Source organism: Ptychodera flava, unplaced genomic scaffold (assembly GCF_041260155.1).
Source record: "Ptychodera flava strain L36383 unplaced genomic scaffold, AS_Pfla_20210202 Scaffold_66__1_contigs__length_654902_pilon, whole genome shotgun sequence".
NCBI lineage: Eukaryota > Metazoa > Hemichordata > Enteropneusta > Ptychoderidae > Ptychodera > Ptychodera flava.
Window position 1 is genome coordinate 181,505 of NW_027248388.1, and position 21,948 is coordinate 203,452.

General features: G+C 34.9%; 1 protein-coding gene across 1 annotated transcript; it reads left to right on the forward strand.

The window, feature by feature from the left end:
- Nucleotides 1–1,506: 1,506 nt before the first annotated feature.
- LOC139128706 (uncharacterized) lies at nt 1,507–21,771 on the forward strand. Its single transcript, XM_070694437.1, has 9 exons — nt 1,507–2,557; nt 2,837–2,926; nt 3,372–3,464; nt 3,810–3,927; nt 4,079–4,186; nt 5,576–5,668; nt 6,279–6,665; nt 7,303–7,958; nt 17,929–21,771. Exons 7-8 carry the CDS (start codon nt 6,428–6,430, stop codon nt 7,710–7,712), a joined length of 648 nt encoding a protein of 215 aa, XP_070550538.1. The 5' UTR covers nt 1,507–2,557; nt 2,837–2,926; nt 3,372–3,464; nt 3,810–3,927; nt 4,079–4,186; nt 5,576–5,668; nt 6,279–6,427; the 3' UTR covers nt 7,713–7,958; nt 17,929–21,771.
- Nucleotides 21,772–21,948: the final 177 nt, after the last annotated feature.

Consider the following 21,948-nt stretch of genomic DNA (forward strand, 5'->3'; position numbering starts at 1 on the left):
CACGGACACGAGAACAAGTGACATAAAGCTGGGAATCATAAGCGTAAAACATAGCATCTAAACCATGCGTTGTTATGGTGTCCCAAAGGGTGCAATATACAGACTGAAAAGCACAAGGCTAAGGACTGAACTCTGCAGAACACCAGAAGCAAGCAACTTAACATCTGACATCATCGACCAAACACATGCTGTCATTGTTCTGACGCTAAAATATAACTATATGAGATAATCCAATTGAGTACAGCACCATCAATTTTAAACCCACGTAGTCTGTGTATAGAGATACCATGGTCGATGGTGTTTAGGGCTGCAGGAAGATCAACAAGAATTAGAATGACATTACAACTCTCATCAAAGGCACGAAACACGTCGTTGTGCACTCTAGCTAGTGCAGTTTCCGTGCAATGACCTCGATAGGCGAACAGACATTAGCATAGAGGCCGTTATTCCATAAAATTTCCGTTTTCCATTCAATGTCGAAAAAAATACTTGGTCGGGCACACCATGGAGGTAAAATTTCCTCAATGGGCAAACAAAGTCTAAGTTCGAAGATTGCTGCACTCTGGAAATAATGTAATTGACCAATGACAGGAATGTTACCTTAGCCGATACCTAAATCTATTTTCGTGAGCAGCGCAGCCAGTGGTAGAAATGGGGCAAGAGACCAGACCAGATGTACGCAAGGTGTTATCGATTCTTTGAAACAAATATATATTCTGGCCTTTCTGTAAATTAATAAGGGCGCCATTTCGTTTGACGTGATCAGTATATCCATTAGCTTTTTCCGATATTACCACTGTACAACTGACTCAAAAAATCTCCATGGATATACAAATTTGACAGACGCTATAACATGACACATGCATAAAACCTTACTTTCCTGATGATGCGTCGTACCCTACTGACCCCAGAAGCTTTAGCTTTAAAGTGTAAAGTTTTTAGAAACAGAAAATGTGACATCACATGCCTTTAGGATCACACAATATTCGAGAGGGGTATATGTAATTTGACCCACCGTAATTATCTCGCTGTAAGGTATCAAAGTTTAAGGCCCATAAAAAGACTGCCTTAGGGTGACAAATTGCATTACAAATATGATTATTTTCGTCATTCAGATAATGACTCTATCGTGAATAGTGTACAACGTGTCCACGGGTCTGATACTTTTGAGCCACTAGGCAAAGGTGTTTAATTAATAAACAAGCAAAAATGACGTGTAAGTATTTACACACAACGGTGTTTATGAATGCCAACCAATTGTCAAATATACTTGTTTTACTCAAAGGAGTATGGTAAATAAGGCATTGATCGTATGTGATCGATGGGCCCACCAATTCATGGAGGAGTCTCCGATGGTCTTCATCTGGTAATCAGACTGTTACAAGACATGGGAATATCTGTTCATTGTACAGCCTTACAAGCAACAGAAGAAGAGGAACGCGAAGCCGAGGAACTTGGCGTAACACTTCATCTTCCAACAAAAACAGGCGCATTTAAATTTCGAGAGCCGCATCGTGATTGGTTGATGTACCATAACATACACTATCCAAAGCTAGAAGAATTAGCAAATGTCAAATTCGTGTTTGGCTTCAGTCCGTTCACCTCTGAAGCTGCTTTTCATGTCACGTGTAAGGTGTTTCCCCATGCGTCTTGTTTCTGATCAACTCTTTGATAAAGATGACATAACGCCTTTGATTGTCGGCTGTAGTAAGGAGGAAGTGGAATTTAGAAACGAGTTATGTCAGATGAATTTAAGAATGCAAAGTGTTCGTTTTCAGTAGGAGAAAGAGTTTACGCAAGGTATAGGCGACTTTATCGTGATTCAAATCAACAGCTGCTTTCTCCAACGGTGTTTGAGGAATATTATCGCCCCCATTATCAGAACCGCTGCCAATTGCTAAACATGAAACATTCCAAATTCTATCCATCGTCCAAGAATACGAATTTGAAGATCCCAAGAAACTTGATGTCATCATAAGTGCCATTAACACAGTCGCTGAAAATCTCGATCAGTCTCGACGAAACGCCACCAGCGTGGAAAATTATAGGAATACCACCAAGTAAGGAGGAAGAAATCGTGGAAAAGCTGCAGAGAAGCCCTGCATTGAAGATCACGCCTACTTACGTGACAACTACTGAGGGATTTAATCGTGAACTGTTCTCTTCGCATCTTGTACTGATTCCACCTTCATCAACAAGTTATGCAAATCTCACTCTAGCAGCTATGTGCGCAGCGATACCCATTTTCTTCCCTCGAAGATCCCACAGCCACGAGATAGTAGATGAACACTTTCGCATAGTCGAAGCACAAGAACTTGCCGTAGACATGGATAGAGATCCAGCAGGGTTGGCCAAACGAATAACCTCCGTCAAACGGAATAATCCGACTGCATTGGAACGTGCGAAAAAAGATAAGACAACACATCAAAGAAAAGGTTGCCGGGATCTACAAAGTGCCAATAAAGCTTTTAGTACAACTTTATCCGCTGATATGCAAGACGCCTCATCAGTAAAAATGAAACCGTCAGAGAAGCAATAACTACTGTTGAGCAAAAAGGTATGCATATACGAAAGCGGCTATTGAGTGCATTAGTAAGTGAGCGTATGTGATATGAGCGTGCATAATGTGTCTAGATTTTAAATTGGGTGTTTTTTGAGGCAAAAGAGAGGTTCAGAGGCAACAAGATAGATAGGGAAAAAGATATATCAAATAAAAAAACAGTCAGAGATGTGGGGGAAATGCAAATAAAGGTGATGTCAGAAAAGAAAATTATACACACTGACCGTAATTTACGACTGTCACCATAAAGTTGATTTTCATATTCCCTCCGAGCAGATCGTGAGTCGTCAACGTTAGAAGACGTAGTAAGAACACCAGACGATATAGAAAGTGTTCCCAGTACCTCCAGCAATCCAGAAAGTAAAGGTAAGGTAAAAAAAGAATCGACCATTCACCGTAAATGTTGATTATAAGAAGTTACAGAAGTAAGGAATTTTATCTCCTGCAAAAGTTCATACAATGGTTTGGGGTTATGAGATCATCCTGTAGGCTGGTCCTCTTTTGCCCTGGACAGTCGTCCAAGTAAGACTGCCATTTCTGCAGCTCGACCTTATCTGAGCTAATTAATATATATATATATATATATATATATATATATATATATATATATATATATATATATATATATATATATATATATATATATATATAGATAGATAGATATAGATAGATAGATATATATATATATATGTGTGTGTGTGTGTGTACTCTCGAGATATTCTATCAGAGAATCGAACAGACATGCATATTAGTTTTACTGGTTGTTATGCCTAGTGTATCTTTTTAAAAAAAGTATCATGTATGTCCAAAGGTAAAGACGAAAAGAGTCCAGTTGATGGCCAGAAGTCAAGGACGACTCATAGAAAAGATGAAGAAGAAACGATAGGGGATAAACAAAATACAGGTATCCCTAATAGTTATAACGCTCTTTACAAAATAGTCATGATTGGGACATTATATCTTCTGCTATTATGTTTATTTTTCGCCAGCAGTTTTATTTTAGAACCATAATTGATGTTTTCACTGTGAATATGTTTTTGTTAAAAATGTTTTCATTTTGTGAAAAAAGAATGTCTACAGAATAACTTACATTTTAAATGCATCGCTTAGTAACTTCCGGTACTTTGTGTGCCTTCACGATAATGATATTTTTCAAATTTCTTTAGTTGATATCCGAGAGTCTGTTAAGCTATTGCTGTTATTCTGTGAGCAAAAGTACGGGTTTGAAAAATCTTCTTTGATTTTACAGCAAAAGAGCAAAGACATACAGAATATCTATCACTGACAGCTCAAGCATTACGCGACGTAAAAACCGATACCTTCTAAAAGTGATAGAAGAGCAAGTACTGGACGAAAACGACGGCAAGGTGAGAGAGAGAGAGAGAGAGGAGGAGAGAGAGAGAGAGAGAGAGAGAGAGGAGAGAGAGAGAGGAGAGAGAGAGCCGTTTCTGTTCGCCAAACTTAAATCAAAGCTAGAATATGCACTATTATTCACTGATAAAATTTTTACTTCTTCAGATGGTGCAATTAGTGAAGGATACAATACGTGTACACCTGAAAATGCAAACGAATCAAGACATGATTATGAAGTAAAGCAATCAAGGAAAGCAGCAGAATATAGTTCAGGTAATAGTGCTATGTTGAATATTGTCTGTAAATCATCAATACTTATTCTATTGACATTCATTGACTCAACGGTGCCATTTTTTTTTGTTTGTTTTTTCTTTGTGTGTGTGTGTGGGGGGGGGGGGAATCAGCATTCTTTAAATTATTTCTTTGGTCACTGTTAACTTTTAAAGAATGATCTGTTTGTCCGACGTAATATTGCTATTAAAGAGCAAACGACAGTAACTTGACACGGTCAATATTATAGGGTTATTCACAAAATACGGCCCTGTATGGACGAGGGCTCAGTGAGTGACGTATTGGACGAGCCGAAGGCGAGTCCAATACGTCACTCACTGAGCCCGAGTCCATACAGGGCCGTATTTTGTGTATAACCCTATTATTATACACCTCCCTCCATTAATCGTCCGTATAAACTAATTCTATGGTAAATTTTGAGGGATGCCGCACGCGCGATATGAGTGGAACGCGCGCGATCTACTGCTCCGTAGTACAAGTCCCTTGCGTTGGCACGAAGCCAATTAATTTTCAGTGCAGCTCAAGCAAACTTCGCTGAATATTTTCAATTTAATTTGTTTTTTAAAATAAAAATCAATTGCATTTAGACTCAGTTTTGTGTTTAGCGTGTTTTAAACCTTATACTACGAATACATTTTGGTGGAAGATGTTATTATGTCTATAACTCTCCGTAAAATAGTTTGTTTACATCCGATAATCGCTAGGTCAAAGGTCAAACAGGCGCGTCGCGCGTCTCCCGTATTCGGGACTCCGCGTACTATACAAAATACGGAAAGTTATTGGACGGTCAAACTCCCATAGGTTACGGCAGTAGGTGTATAATAATGGCATATTCTGTGCATGAACGGACACGAGTTAAACCATATTATATTCGAAAGTGACCTTGTAGAACGCAATATACTAGTACTCACCTGCGATAGCAATGAAATGCTTAAGTGTAATCAAATGGTGTCCTAGTGGTAAATTGGTATTTCATCACTATGAAAGACAAGCACATAATTGTGCTAGAAAGGGGGAGTTTGAGTTATGATTACATCAACCACTGAGTCGCACATTATAACAATCACGCGTACTAAAGAACAACAATTACTTGCAACATAATACGTGTAGAGTAACACGAACATCCAGATTACACTAAATGATAAAAATAAAGAGATACCTTTATTACGTCGATAAATAGAAATGTCTTATTTATTTCATTTCGCAAGAGCAATAGTCTCAGTCTACGCTCTAGTATTGTGAATACTGTTATCATATCGGTCGTTTCTTAACTTGCATATTTTAACTCCAAATCGTATATAGCAAATTCGAACTGAAATATTGAAGTAATTGGTCTATGTTTCTCTCATTAAAATGTAATATTTTTAACAGGCAAAGTGGATGTCAAGAAATCGAAGAAAAGGTCTAGAGATTCGCCTCTTTACCGGCTTTGGTTAAAGAAAAACAAGAGGAGGCGCCTACCATGTAAGCAAATGACATTATGATAGTATCGATTGAAATATAACAATACAAAACACCAAACAATTCCCATTGTGGCAAATGGAATACACTGGAAATAGCATAATGAAAATAATATGCTACCGATGTGATTCTCTATGAATGGAAGGTGCCAAATGTAATTAATTGTAAGTTTACGATTATTAAATATGATATATATATATATATATATATATATATATATATATATATATATATATATATATATATATATATATATATATATATATATCATATTTAATATATATATATATCATATTATATATATATATCATATTTAATAATCGTAAACTTCGATTTTTAGACAAACGGGAGGAATTTCATGCAATCAAAACAAAGTGGGATGATCTCTGGACGAATCAAATCAATATAAGTGTAAATCATGTGCATGACAGGTCAATATCGATTGCGTTATCATAACTTTCAGTTCGGAAGCTCTTTGATCTTAATTGCTGACCTGCCTACATTGTTTTAAATCAATGTCTTTCATTTTGATAGAGACAATCGCTGTAAGTACATATTGAATATATGAGTGTGTCCAAGCTAAGTACGAGAAAGCTCTGGTTTGCCGTTTCAGGCCAGATTGAGATAAAAGTGAGACCAGACGGTGTTATTCCGCAGGAAGGGCAAAAAGTGAGGGATGTTACTGCTGCATTCTACGACAACGAACAAACAAAAGAAAATGCAGAACTGGTAGGGAAACAACTAGATCAACGTCGGAATGATATGAGTTTAGATCATATAGGTGAAGGAAGCATTTCCTATATCATGGATTGCCAGTCATCGGAAGCCCTGGAGTCTTTGATGGGTGACTATTCAAGTGGAAGTCTTCACAGGATGGTGAAGAGTACATTCCTGTCTGAGAGCCTGCTGGATGAGATTGGAGCTCTATACCTGTCATTGGGAACATCAATAGACTATGAAGAGTATCTGCTATGTAAGGAGGAATTGGCAGACACCAAAGGTACGTTATTGTGACGCTTACTAATCATAGTATGGTTGGGTAGATAGGCGAGTTAAACGTTTGCGATGTAAAGGAACGATTCCATCGAAATAGAGTATACGCCACTGCTTTTCTCCTCCTTTGTGAATGGGGAATTTTTGAATGTTGTCTAATAATTGCATGTGTAGATGATTATTAATGCTAAAATGTTCTAGTTCGTATTTCATGGACTGTTTTGTTGTTAAACTGATATATCGATATACATATTATAAAATAAATTCTCTTTATATCAACTTTCTGTCAAATATGACCAAATAAATAATTTCCTTTATATATAAGATTCCAGATGCCATGCCTAAACGTTTTTACATGCACAATGGTCTATACGATAATTGTTACTGATTTCTTATTCTAAACGATGATAAAATTGCAATTCATCTCTAATAACCTTGCGTCCATTCTTATTGCTTGCCATATCAAGAACCTTAGTCTTGCCCAAGTTGTTAACTCGTCTCTTATTCATCAGTATTTTAGTCTAAGTCCATGATTAGCACATTGCAATCTTGGCAGGTTAAGGAGTTTACCACGAAACAACATGGTTGTAATTTTGTCATTAAATCCCTTATCATCTATCATTACCATTTATATTTGTATTCAGGTGAAGACATACACCAACAGTCTATCGAAGCAATCGAAGAAATGAATGATAAAATCGAATCCGATGTTCTGAGAAAAAGGGCCAATGTCACTATGGAGCAGGCAAAGACAAGAGATAAAGCTAGAGACAGAGATATTCTAAGGGGAATATCAGAGGAAAGAGAGAAAGGTAGAACATCTGAACTCAATGAACTCATAAATGAATGGATCCAGATAAAGAAAGAATTACAACGACTCAATACCATTCATTCTGAATTGGTTTTTGATCGACAAGAGTTCGTTCGAAAGACAGGAGCCATTATCAATGAAGTAGATGTTCCCCTTGAAATAAAGCAAGAATTGATGATGGCTTTCCAGAAGTTCCTGCCTTTGAGTCCAGACAAGACGGCAAGCCAGATCAAAAGCTGGTGATAGAGGGCGATGTACTCATTGAGTATGTTGAGAACACCGTTCATGACTTTGACATTCCTACCAATGAGTACATAATAGAGCAATTCAGGAAGTTGGTACGGGCAAAGTCAGGGAAGGCGACCGCTAAAGCCAGTCTCACTGCAAAACAAGATGATCTACAAGAACGTATCCAGGCAATCGTTGATGACGGTGACATTCCTGATCAACAGAAGGAAGTCTATCATCAGTTGAGGCAGGTCGAAAGAGGTAGGTATATTCATGTAGCAATGACGTGTTTGGATAGGTGAACCATTATAACTCTTTCTATTCCCTCAATGTGGAAAAACAAAAGGAAAACTTAATACGGACATGTAGAGGAGCAAAGTTGGGAGAAAAATTGTCGGTTAATGGGGTCATGAAGCCTGTGGCTCGCGAGTCTTTAGTTTATCAAAAATACACTGATATTTTGCTTGTAGCTGGTTAATTGAGTCAGAAATTAATTATCCCATGGAACAAATCAGTTTGAATTAAGCAACACAATAAATGCTGATATCATATTCATGTGTTCAATGTACTAAATTCAACTAAACCGAGTAAAATGTTTATTTATTGACTACGAAACATCATTTGTAGAGATACTATTGATTTTCAAAGAAGCAAGATTGCAAGTATATAAAATTGCGTCCTTGATTTTAAATGTACATTTGTACTTGGGGATCACTACACTCAGTGCTCTGATAAGCGTGGCTCATACATATATTAGGTAAAAGTTGGAAATCTAATACACGCCATAAAATATGCAGCATTTTCTCAAATTTCATAACAATAGAGGTCTCTCTGTAAATCGCAATAGCTGTGAGATCCAGCAAATTTATATTCTAACAGTATTTTATGGTCAGTTTCGGAAAAGAAAATTCACTGAAATAAAAAAAAAATTGTAATAAAAAGACAAATGTTACCCTGTAAGATACTTATAATTAACTCGTATTAAAATTAAGATTAACTATTGTTCAAAATATTTTCTTACCACTTTCATATCATTAAACATCAAACTTTGGATTGACATGTTCACTTGCACCACACACACCATTCATTGAGATGTGAATCTGCACTCCCAATACGTTGTATACATGAGGTGATTCTAAGGCTTTTGCAGTAGACAGATAAACATGGAAATACGGACAGACAGACTCACCTTCACTGATGCATGCATGCTTGTATGAATACATACATACATACATACATACATACATACATACATACATACATACATACATACATACATACATACATACATACATATATACACATACATACATACATACATACATACATACAAACATACAGGCAGACAGACATACACGCATCCATGCTTCTGTGTATGTATAGATTCATTCATGCATGCACATATACAAACACACAGACACACACATACATACATACATACATATATACATACATACATACATGCATGGATGCATACATACCTACATACACATATACATACATACCTACATACACACATACATACATACATAAATATACACATACATACGTAAATACATACATATGTTCATTCTTAGATACATAGATACATAGAATACATACATACATACATGCATGCATGCATGCATAAATACATATATATATATATATATATATATATATATATATATATATATATATATATATATATATATATACATGCATGCATACATACATTTTTTTCATATAAATACAATATATACATAATACAAACATACATGCATGCATTATAACCTACCTACCTACATTTAATACATACATGTATGCATGCATACATACTTACATATATACATATATACATCATCCAAATACATACATACATACATACAGGCAGAAGACATTGACAAGCAGACAGACAGACAGGCAGACATACATGCATCCATATGCATACATACATTCATGCATGCAAGCACACACACATACATACACACACCTACATACATACACACCAATACACATACATTATATATACATACATACATATATACAGACACACATACACACATACATACATATATACCGTACACATACACATACATATATACATAGATACATACATAGATACATACATATATACATACATACATACTATCATACATACCTACCTACATACATACATACATACATACATACATACATACATACATATATACATACCTATATACATACCTACCGACATACATACATACATACACACATACATACATACATACATACATACATACATACATACATACATACATACATACATACATACATACATACATACCTACATACATACCTACTGACATACATACAGTACATACATACATACATACATACATACATACATACATACATACATACATACATACATACATACATGCGGTACATACACACATACATACATACATACATACATACATACATACATACATACATACATACATACATACATACATACATACATACATACATACATGCGGTACATACACACACACTACATACATACATACATCACATACATACATACATACATACATACATACATACATACATACATACATACATACATACATACATACATACACACACACATACATACATACATACATACATACATACATACATACATACATACATACATACATACATACATACATACATACATACATACATACATACATACATGACATTGTACATTTTACAGAAATCTATAATCTCATAAAATCTTGTATTTCATGAGAGTCAAAATAAACTCATTGTGGCAGTAATTCACTCATAAAGTCAATGACTTGTTCCTCAGTCTTACATATACTGTCATATTTATTGGAATAACTCTCAGCTTTTTGTATCATAATGGAGATTGCAAATCTCTCTAACCATTAAAAAATTGAATAAAACATCAAAAGTTCAGAACCATAATACAACCTCCTTACGACATTGAAAGGATAACATAATTTATTACATGTAAATTATACATATATATTTTATCTAATCTATCAGAATAGTTCAGATTCCATCTTTACAGGAAATTTTAAAATTGAGGAAAACACAATAAATATGAAATATTTCATAAATTATCTTGACTGCATAACTAATAGTTTAATTTCTATCCCTAACCCTAACAAAAATTATAATGCATTTGATATATTCACATGCTCCAGTAAATCTACACTAGGTTTTAGAGTGTACATGAGCCCTGATAGCTGTAGATCATCATACATTAAACAGAGAGAAAATCTGTATTTTCTGAAATGTAATCGTGTATTGCAAATGATTTACACAGAGAAAAGCTTTGACCCAGTAAGACTTAGAAGAAAGCAGAAAAAAACTTGGAAAAAGAAACAAGGAAACCCAAAATGTGCTGTAAATGACAGTACAACTGACATACAGTACACAGAGAACTGTATCACTTCATGATCACAGTCCTGTACCAGTCACATCATTTCTACATACTGTATGTTTACATGTGTTCACTATCATGGCCATATTTACACAGTCTCAATGAAATGGAGAACTAATTAATCAATCCCATTTGGCTATGTAACTTTATTTTCTTCAAAACTGTGGTTTTGGTCACAAATGTCACCATCATTAGAGTCATCAAATCAAGAGTGGCATCTCTGAAGTGAGTGTGAGTGTCTGTATCACATTATCCGTCATTATATGTGTCAAACTTGGCAACTGTCATTCATTCTGTAGTACACATGTCACCACCATTACAGCCATCAAGAGTGGAATGTTTAATGCTTGTCAGTGTCCCGATCAGAATTTCCATTGCTGTCAGTTTCTAAGCTGGCATTTGTCACAGTTACCATCATCAACACTGCCCTCAAAGTCCAAGTAGAATTTCAACTGCGGATATATTGTTACTCAATCAGAATATCCATCACCATCAGTTTCAAACTGTGACAGCTGTCATTCATTGTAGTCACAATCATCAATACTGCCCTCACAGTCCGTTAGATATTCCACTGCAGATTCATCATTACAAGTCAATCAGAATATCCATCAGAATCACTATCAGTTTCAAACTGTGGCAGCTGTCATTCATTCTGTAGTCAGCATCATCAATACTGCCCTCACAGTCCAAGTAGAATTCCACTACACATTCATCATTATAAGTCAATCAGAATATCCATCACCATCAGTTTCAAACTGTGACAGCTGTGATTCATTCTGTTGTCACCATCATCAATACTGCCCTCACAGTCCAAGTAGAATTCCACTGCAGATTCATCATTACAAGTCAATCAGAATATCCATCACCATCAGTTTCAAACTGTGACAGCTGTGATTCATTCTGTTGTCACAATCATCAATACTGCCCTCACAGTCCAAGTAGAATTCCACTGCAGATTCATCATTACAAGTCAATCAGAATATCCATCACCATCAGTTTCAAACTGTGACAGCTGTGATTCATTCTGTTGTCACCATCATCAATACTGCCCTCACAGTCCAAGTAGAATTCCACTGCAGATTCATCATTACAAGTATAACTGTGAAAGATTATCTCACTGGAGTCATCTTCTCTGTACTGCTATCAGTCCTTATCACTTCCTGAAAGATATCAATGAAAATGTAGTTTACATAAAAGCTACCTAAACACAGTACATGCAGTTTTATGAACGTAAAATTCAAAGTCTTCAAGCAGTAAACTATTGTTCTCCATTTCTTCAAGGAAGTCTTTTCATAAAAAAAATTATTGTCAAAAAATTACATTAAAATGTGTCAATGTCAAGTCATTCCTTTGCAATGAAGTGTGTATCCCTGACAACACATTTGAAAACTGTGCTACAAATACTTTTGTAGAGAAATGGAAATATCTATTGAACTTTCTTAAAAATCCAATGAAAGGCTTAAAAGTAAAAGATTATCTCACTCACACATTATCTCATAATGCTTTTAGTAATCAAACTGATAAACCAATCTAAAAATATCTTTTGCTATCCAAGAGTTTTCTTTGAATAAGACCCATAAAAAACAGAAAAAAAGTGTTGAAAGTGGCATGAAAATTTAAAACTTTTAAAATCATTTGAGATTTCCCACTAAAACTAATCACGTTAAAGAGAAACAAAGATTACAACAACAAAATGCCAGCCATTCTGTGTTGTGCATTCAAGTAAATGGCATCATACTTGTTTCTTGGATGATCACAATCTGTATGTGTAGGAAATACTGTATTTTTTGTACTTTTCCATTGGGCACCATTTAATGAATGTGACACCTGTTCATTATTTGACCTGTTCAAATATGTAGACATGGTGCAAATCAGTGAGCAGTGATACTTCTATGCACGTCCTTCAGTTAGCACAGTTATATGACCAACTTTAGTTTGACAATAAAATTATGAAAATATAGCATAAAATTTGCAGCTAGTATGGCTTGTTCTCAGTTCGATTGCACAATTTTTAATATTTTCAACAAATTACATCTAAAAGTATTGTATGAACCCACCAAATTTGGACAGTTTGATGAATCTTGATGAAAGTTGCCTGAGTATCCAAATTTCAATGCTAACATATGAGTGTTTTAAATTTTTTTGATCCAAAATCAGAAAAAAAGCCCTAGTTAAAATGACCCTTATAAATCTTCCATTACAATTTGAACATGTTCATTCATGTCTCAGTTTCTCATTGATTCCTAAACTCAAACTCCTCCTCGTTTTTATTTTGCTGAAAACTATTTCTGCTGCAATTGAATCATATGAAAAACTAATCAGCCAGCTTAGCCTTTGGCAAATTATGTTTTTGATCTTAAAAATGAAATTTTTATCAATGATGATAATTTCTTATTTCTCAATGTTTCTTCAATGCTGATAGCTTATAAATACAGGTGCCCTACTCAATTTAACATAAATACAACTTGTGTAAAGTGGATATTGACTTTGATTTTGAGCGGGGTTTCATTTGCACAGCGCCCTCTATAGGTGAAAACTGTTTGCTGAAGGCTGCATTTGGTACAGGCCATCAACACAATCATGTACACCAGAAGACTGAGAGTTTATTTAATACATTTCAAACACCTAAGTTGTACATAGAATGTTGCAAATAAATTAATGAAGCACCTGTGAACATCAAGAGTTAAAAACAGACTTTACTTCAGATTCCATTGCCACTATCACTTGACTTGAATTACAAGGTATTCTTAATATGAGCAGGGTTGATACCCTGTTGACATGACTCAGCATTGTATTTATAAATTCTTCATTTAATTCCCCTTTCTCATAACTGATACAAATTAAAAGGTCAATTAGAAAGATCTGGCAAAGTGAAGTTGTATGCCCACCCCCCCCCCCCCAAAAAAAAAAAAAAAAAAAAAAAATTGGCCCGGTACCTCTGTAATGAGGCCGAACAAAAAATTGTGTTCTGATAACCTGACCTACCCTATTTTTACCTACCGACCCGAAACTTTTTAGAGCAACGTAAACACTTAAGTAAAATAAGAAAGAAAAAACCCATAAAATCACGTTTATTACTTGGCATTTGCTTGAACGAGGATGTTTTTTATGTTTTTAAACCTTTTATATGTATGATACATTTTCCTGGAAATGTTGTGGCCAGTGTTTGACCATCCTGAAACCCTGAACAATGCATATGCATATTTAAAAAAATATATTCTGGAAAAAATTCTTGCAACCTACCAACCCTTTTTTTGTTATCGGAACAACACAATTTTTTATTTATTTTTTGGACTGATAATATGCACAAGTTTCTTATCACTTTAAACATAGGCATTGAAACTTAAAGGAAATCTATGTCAAAGGATTTTCTGCATAATCACTGATACATTGACACAGCTTATCATTGTACAGTTTATTTTCTTTTCACTTTTGATGAGGGGACCATTGGTCATTTTCAAGGTTAAATTTATGAAGTCAAATTTGAAGTACATTTTTGCCAAGTTAGAGAGCCCTAATTTTACAAAGAAGCACATAAAATGATAGCTGATAAAGTACAATTTCATAAAATATCAACATCTCATCATTTTGACTATTTAGGTATCATTTTGCCTAGCTTGACTCATATCATTTTACAGTGTGCTGTTTCTGTTTTAGAGTGAAAAGCACTCTCCCTGATGATCACTGTGTTTATGCGTCAAATCACAGTGCAGTGATGTCAGACTGTTGTATACAATATTCGGAGATAGTCAGACACCAGTATAAATCCAAACATGGAATAGAATTATATGAAGAACTAAAAACATCAGGAAGTGAAAGTGACAACAGCTGTATACTTTGTGGATTTGACATTCTGTAGGTTTTCATATCCTCTTGTTTTTACGCCAAAAAGCATACTTAACTCTCAGAGCGCAGATAACGAGAAATGTCGTTTAATTGGCCATTTGCGCCTGCGTGGAAACCAAGATATGTTGTTTTGACATTAACATAATATATTCATGTCTTTTGGGGTATTTGCATACATCAAGGCAAGAAATATGCTTGTTATCCAATCATCATCCAGTGTCCTTCAACTTTGAACCCGAGAAAACCTGATCATGCAATATGACATGCAGGTGCCATGAATGAAATTTTGCCATGTGAATGCAATTTTTTAAAGATTATTTCAGGAAAGCATCTGAAAATATGTTTTTTTAAAACTCTGAGCCCCCAAAATTCCATTGTATTTGTCATATTTCATCAATCAAGACATCACAGATGGACAGCTCATGAAATGTAGATTGCATTTCATATATACATTGTCCAGATTGGACCAATTCTTATTGCAATAAAGTATCAATGAATGAGACAGTGCAATTACTGTGTTACGTCATTATTTATTCAGCGCACAGGGAAATGGCCATAGAAAGTATTCAGCGCTCTGAGGGTTAACTACTGTTTGTGATATGCAAACTGCTATACTATTTTTGACAATTGAATTAACTGTGGCTGTATATATTGGGAGTGTAAACATGCTGAAAACTGGCCATTTGTATATATTCAACCTTTGACCCCAATGTCCCTGTATTTCCAAACTCGACCATAGGAAACAGTGGAGTTGAATTCAACTATGGTGGTGTATGGGTTTAGTGAAACAGATTATAAAACTGAACACAGAACAAAAAATCTAAAAAGATGCCATAAAGCATCCACTAAGTACTTACAATAAACTATTTATCTGTATTAATGTTAACTAAAGTTTACATCAACATCTTTGCTGTGTGCGGAAGAACACCTTTTACATCACTGTAGCTAAGTTTGGAATCAAGGTTACATATAGGTGTATGGACCATCGTGCAATTCCAAGTGTTTGCAAGAATGAATCAATTAACGGGATTGGTCATCGGAACTGCACATGTGTGACTTTCTTGTTGACAAACAATGTATTTTATGCATGATATCTAAATGCATCACTTCAACGTAGCTGCAACATATAAAATTTATGATATTCATTGTTAACAAACATGTTTCACTTTCATCAACCGCCAATGTACCCTAGAAACGGTATTTACATAGGTCGCAGGGGTCGCTGGCAACCTTTGAGCAGAGTTCCTACGACCACCTCCCTTTAAGGGTCATATACTTACATACATTCATTCATTTATGCAAACACAAATCCATACATCATATTACAGATACATACAAAATTTAGAATATGGACTGTACAATGATTTAATAGATTTGTGGTATCCTACATCAACTACTGTTCTTGAGTTATTGTCTACTGGCTACATGTAAATTCGTAAACACCATGGACAGAAAATAAATAAAGACAATACTACTGCAATCAACATCAAAAATTAAACAAATTTGCAGAATATTACCAAAAAAATGTCAAAATATTGCCTAACTGGTATATAGTCATTAATTATGCATATTAATAATAATAATAATAATAATAGGTTCTTACATAGCGCACATATCCACAAGTACATGCGCTCAAGGAGCTTTAATTATTATTACCCCTGGTCACTGGACCTAATATGATACCACTCAACTCCCTGGGGAGCAAACAACAGCTCACATGTGCAGCCAATAAGCGCAGCAGAGCTAAACGCACATTACAACCACTGTCCTACCAGGTACCCATCACTCCTGGGTGGGGAGAAGCAATGAGGAATAAAGTGCCTTGCTCAAGGACACAACACCATAGCCATGCTTGGGCTCAAACTCACCATCCCGTGATCGTGCGTCCACTGCTCTAACCACTGGCCCATGATGCCCCAATACAATTGATACATTCACAAGTAAATGTGATGACACGGCAATAGCTTCAGTGACAATTCCACAAAATTCTACCATACCACACTGAACTGTTGATGATTACAGCCTATAGCTAATTACCTAAAGTCATTAATTATGCAAATAAGTCATTACTACACAGATAAAATTCACTGGACAAACACAATGACGCTGCCATGACTTCAGTGACAGGTCAACAACAATGTACACCAAACCATTATGGAGATAAAGCCTAATTACCTAAATTCATTAATTATGCAAATTACTAATTAGAGTAGAGATAAAATTCACTCAACCAAAAGGCAGGTACATCGCCATGACTTCAGAAACAATTTCACAAAATTGTAGCATATTACACTGAACCACTACTGAGCTACATCCTAATTACCTAAATTCATTAATTATCCAAATTAGTCATTACCATAAATATAAAATTCACTGGACCAAAGGCGATGGCATTGCCATGACTTCAGTGAAAATTCCACAAAATTCTAGCATATTGCACTGAACCGTTATTGAGATACAGCCTAATTACCTAAATTCATTAATTATGCAAATTAGTAATTATAAGACAGATAAAATACACTGGACCAAAGGCAATGACATGGCCATGACTTCAGAAACAATTCAACAAAATTGTAGTATTTTACTCTAATCCATTATGGAGATAAAGCCTAATTACCTAAATTCATCAATTATGCAAATTACTTGATCAGAGCAATTTTTAATTATTACCTAAAATCTTAAGAATGTCAACAATCATTGTCATTACTCAACTGAACAACTACCAGCATTTACAAAGAGGTCAAAAAGTACAATTACCAGCCTGAACAATTTGTTTATGATGAAATTTAATTAATTATGCAAATTGGTAACATTTTTACCTTTTAAATTTTTAATTAATGAGATTTTTTCAAGAAATTGCCACCTCCATGTCCAAAAACCATGTTTCAATGGCAGTACTATTGTTTTATCAGCTGTTGACCTTTGACCTACATCTGCAAATTGTTTACCTTACACCCAAAGGTACACCACTGTCCGACACTGTCAGGGTTTTATTGTCCAGAGATGGCAAGGAATCATCAGGAGAAGACTTTGAGCCATTTGGATTGACAATAAACCAGAATGGACATGTACTTGTCTGTGACTATGGACCTGATAACGAGCCTGGCAGTGTCAAGACAGTGACAGCAGACACTGCACAGATTCTAACATCTGTCACAGTTTATGGCTTACCTCACAATTTCAAACCATACGACACAGCAATGGCAGACAATGGTGACTATTACACAGCAGATAGAGTCAATAAATGCATTGTAGTGAGTGATGCAAAGAGTGAAGTGAAACAAATAATAGCAATGGGTAAACTGAAAGACCCCACTGGTGTATTTGTTGATAAAGACAGAAATGTTTTCATAGCAGACTACAGTGCAGACTGTGTAATCAAATGTAATGGAGATGGGGACATTATTTCAAGTCGACAACTCAGTAAGCCCTACTCTCTGACCATGAATAGCAAATATCAACTCATAGTGTCATGTGATGGTGATGTAAATTGTATCTATGTTTTGGACAGTAATCTTGAAATATTGAATCAATTTGGAAGTGATCACTTAGAGTATCCATGTGGAGTTACAGTTGACAATGCAGACAATATTTATGTGGCAGATTGTAGGAAGATAGTGAAATTTGATAGACAGGGTGAATACCAGGAAACTGTAACTGTAGATGGATACCCTTGGTACATTGCAGTGTTTACAGACGGTAGAATAGTTTATTCAGATGTTCCCACTGTCAAGGTCATTTACAAGTAAGAAATCTGAGAAGACAGTCAATGCAAATATTGCAGCAAATACAACTGTACAACTGAACAACCTACAAACACATCATCACCATGACTGACACAATTTTCCTGATTTTCTCATCAAAACTCAATATTTTCTCAGCCAAGTTTGGGTTAGAATTTCTCGTTATGATGTCAGGAAATGACTCCAAGTGGAATTGAAATCCTTGGATGAAATTTTGTATTTTTTTCAGAGTGAATTTTTATAAAATGTGAAGAAATTGAAATCCGGTTTGTTTTGATGCCATGAACAATGTCAATAATTTCATTTTCTCAGAAACTATTCATAATTTCCTAGTCATGTTGGGGTTAGAATTTCTCATCTTGATGTAAGGAATCCAATAATGTAAAAATTAAAGTCATTGGTTGAAATTTTGTATTATTTTCAGAGTCAACTTTTTGTAAAATGTGAAGAAATTGTGATCAGGTTTGTTTTGATGCAATTGTTTATACACAGAGAATGCAAATAATTTCATTTTATGAGGAACGTTCATATTTTCCTGGCCATGTTGGGGTTAGAATTTACCTCTTGATGTGAAGAATTCAAAAATCATAAAATTTAAGACATCAGTTGAAAGTTTATAAATTTTTCAGAGTGATATTTTGAACACTGTGGAGAAATTGTGATCAAGTTTACTTTAATGCAACTGTTTTGACATGTAGAAAATACAAATAATTCATTTTTTTGAGAAATGTTCATATTTTCCTGGCCATGTTGGGGTAGAATTTTACGTCTTGATGTAAAGATTTCAAAAATCATAATATTAAAGTCATCGGTTGAAGTTATCATGTTTTTATAAAGAGATATTTTGATATTTCTGCAGAATGTCCAGTGTTGACATGACTAAATTCCATTCAACATTCAATCAAATTTTAACATGCTTTCCAGATTTTTGAGTTAATGTCCAGATTTTCCTGGTCATGTTTGGGTTAGAATTTCACATTTTGATGTTAACAATTCATTAAATGGAGATCAAAGTGATCGGTTGAAATTTTCATATTTTTTACAGAATACATTTGTAAATTCTGTACAGCATTGCAATGACAGTTGTATTCACTGTAAACATTCATCAAAGCATCGCTGTGAAATCTTCTCATATTTGTTTTGATTTCAAGAAAGACACTCATCAGATCTTACCTGAACATTGTACATACTTTATGCTATTCATCCTGGTCAGGATAATTCCTTCCGATTTCTTGTAACATCGTCAGATTTATAAAATTCCAGGAGTAAATCCACACATGACTTCAGCTGGCAACCTGTCAGCTGTTAATGTTTTGACTGAAGGCGAACGCTTTACTCATTAGATAGCTTCCACAGTAAAAGGTAGTCCCAGAAAAAAATATCAAAGTGCGAATTTGCAAACATAACACAGCTGGTGTTATGTTATGATTTCGAAACAGAAAAGAGACCTCAGTACCTTTGTATTCTTTTTTTCGTTTTTGAAAAGGGTCTGTTTTTATAAGATGTACATCCGACCGACTCACATTAGTGTAAAATTTCTTACGCTAGTTCATTAGCCCATGATAGGTGGCGCTATTTCAATTTCTGCCGTCAGGCTGGTCAGGTTGACGTTATGTCGGCTTCAGCGCAGAAGTACACGTAACAATTAGTATCTGTAATGGAGTGTATTTCTTAGAGTTTGATAGTTTTATTGCAATTTAAAAAATATCATGACAAGAGTGTATATATTAAGACATTTAATTGGATTGTAGACGTTTTCGCTTTTTTTTCAATTTACTATTTCCTTGTACGCTTGCCAAGTAAGCCTATTGTGTTGCACAGCTAGCTGTGTTCATTGTTTGATCACAGTAGCCTATATTTATGCAGGATTATCATTCACTGATACATTCGAGAACTAAGATTTGTTATCACGCGTGTACCCGAAACGGTATAGCTGCATGTTTATACCAGTCCTTAACTTTGCTATGTTAAATCAAGAAATATTGAAGACTTTGGTGATAATTTTTGTTCACTCTTTTCTTTCTGACCACTCGGCCGTATACCTAATGCCATTTTCATACTATTTCTGATCACTCTATCATAGATATAGATATTTTCAGATCATGATGTATTGTAGCATTAGTTTACAAAGTATTCAGAATTGTCCGAATATACCGACCTTTTTCAAAAAAAATAGTATGTTATTTTCGAATATTTTAGTTTTTGGCTTGCATGTATTTTTCTGGGCTGTATTCTAAAGCCAGCGCTCTATGATTTCCTCGGCCACGTTGCTATTGTAAATGATTTAACCAAGTGTTATCCATCGTGTTAAGACGTTTTTGAATCTCGCATTTTACTTTTCGTTGTATTGTACTTTTAATTATGGTAATACGTATGGTTTTCACCAATATCTTTTTGTGTTTTGTATGTCTCACAAGTCGAACGCACTTTTCTCTTCATAGTTTTAGTCATGACTTCGGAATATGGTAAGGTATTTAAAAGCATTGGAAATGAACCTAAAAGTTACATTTTCTATGATCGTCTGGTATTTTAGAGCTAGATCATCTTGTAAACAATGTAGCATTGTACCTTTCTTGATGTGAACTCATTTTAATTGCTTCTTAAAGAACAGAACGCGCACGTCGTATCAGATCAGCCCTCAATACGCATAGAAACATTTTACTTGGTGTCAGTATTGAGTGTTATCGAATTCTTTTCTTCCTGTCAGGAGTTTCACGTTCATGAGGTTTTTTACACAAGTTGTGCATTTTAGCAAACACATCCAGTAGATTAATTTCTTGACTGAACTTCCCGAATAATCTGCATTTCAGAAAAAAATAAATGTGTTTCGCATTCCAAAATATTTCTTGATTTTCATGACATATTTCACGTGACTGTAGAATGAATGATATTACTGCTTACCGCGCACAGAATTGACAAGTTTCTGTTAAACGTCTTTTATTACGTATGGAAGTGCGTTTTGAAAACGCTATTTTATACACTCTCCTCATTTTTACTGTAAAGTCCGTAGGTAGCTCATGGAGATTGGCTTGTTGAATTCCAATGCAGTAATAAAAGATTGAAACAAAAATCAAATTTTGTCAATTCTTTTGTAGCTTGGTGTTGGCTATAATAAATATATGTCTTTGTGTCTTGTCTACGTTGCCATGGTGACATTTCTTTCTTCAATCAAAAAATAAAGATGGTCGTCGTTCCAAAGGCTTTCCAATTTTCTTACTAGGAAAGATATGTGAGAATC

Bases quoted from the DNA above. Each gene is read 5' to 3' on its own strand.
- LOC139128706 (XM_070694437.1), top strand. From the start codon at position 6,428: ATGAGTTTAGATCATATAGGTGAAGGAAGCATTTCCTATATCATGGAT. The intron at 6,666-7,302 runs GTACGTTATTGT...ATTTGTATTCAG, and splicing joins GGAATTGGCAGACACCAAAG to GTGAAGACATACACCAACAG.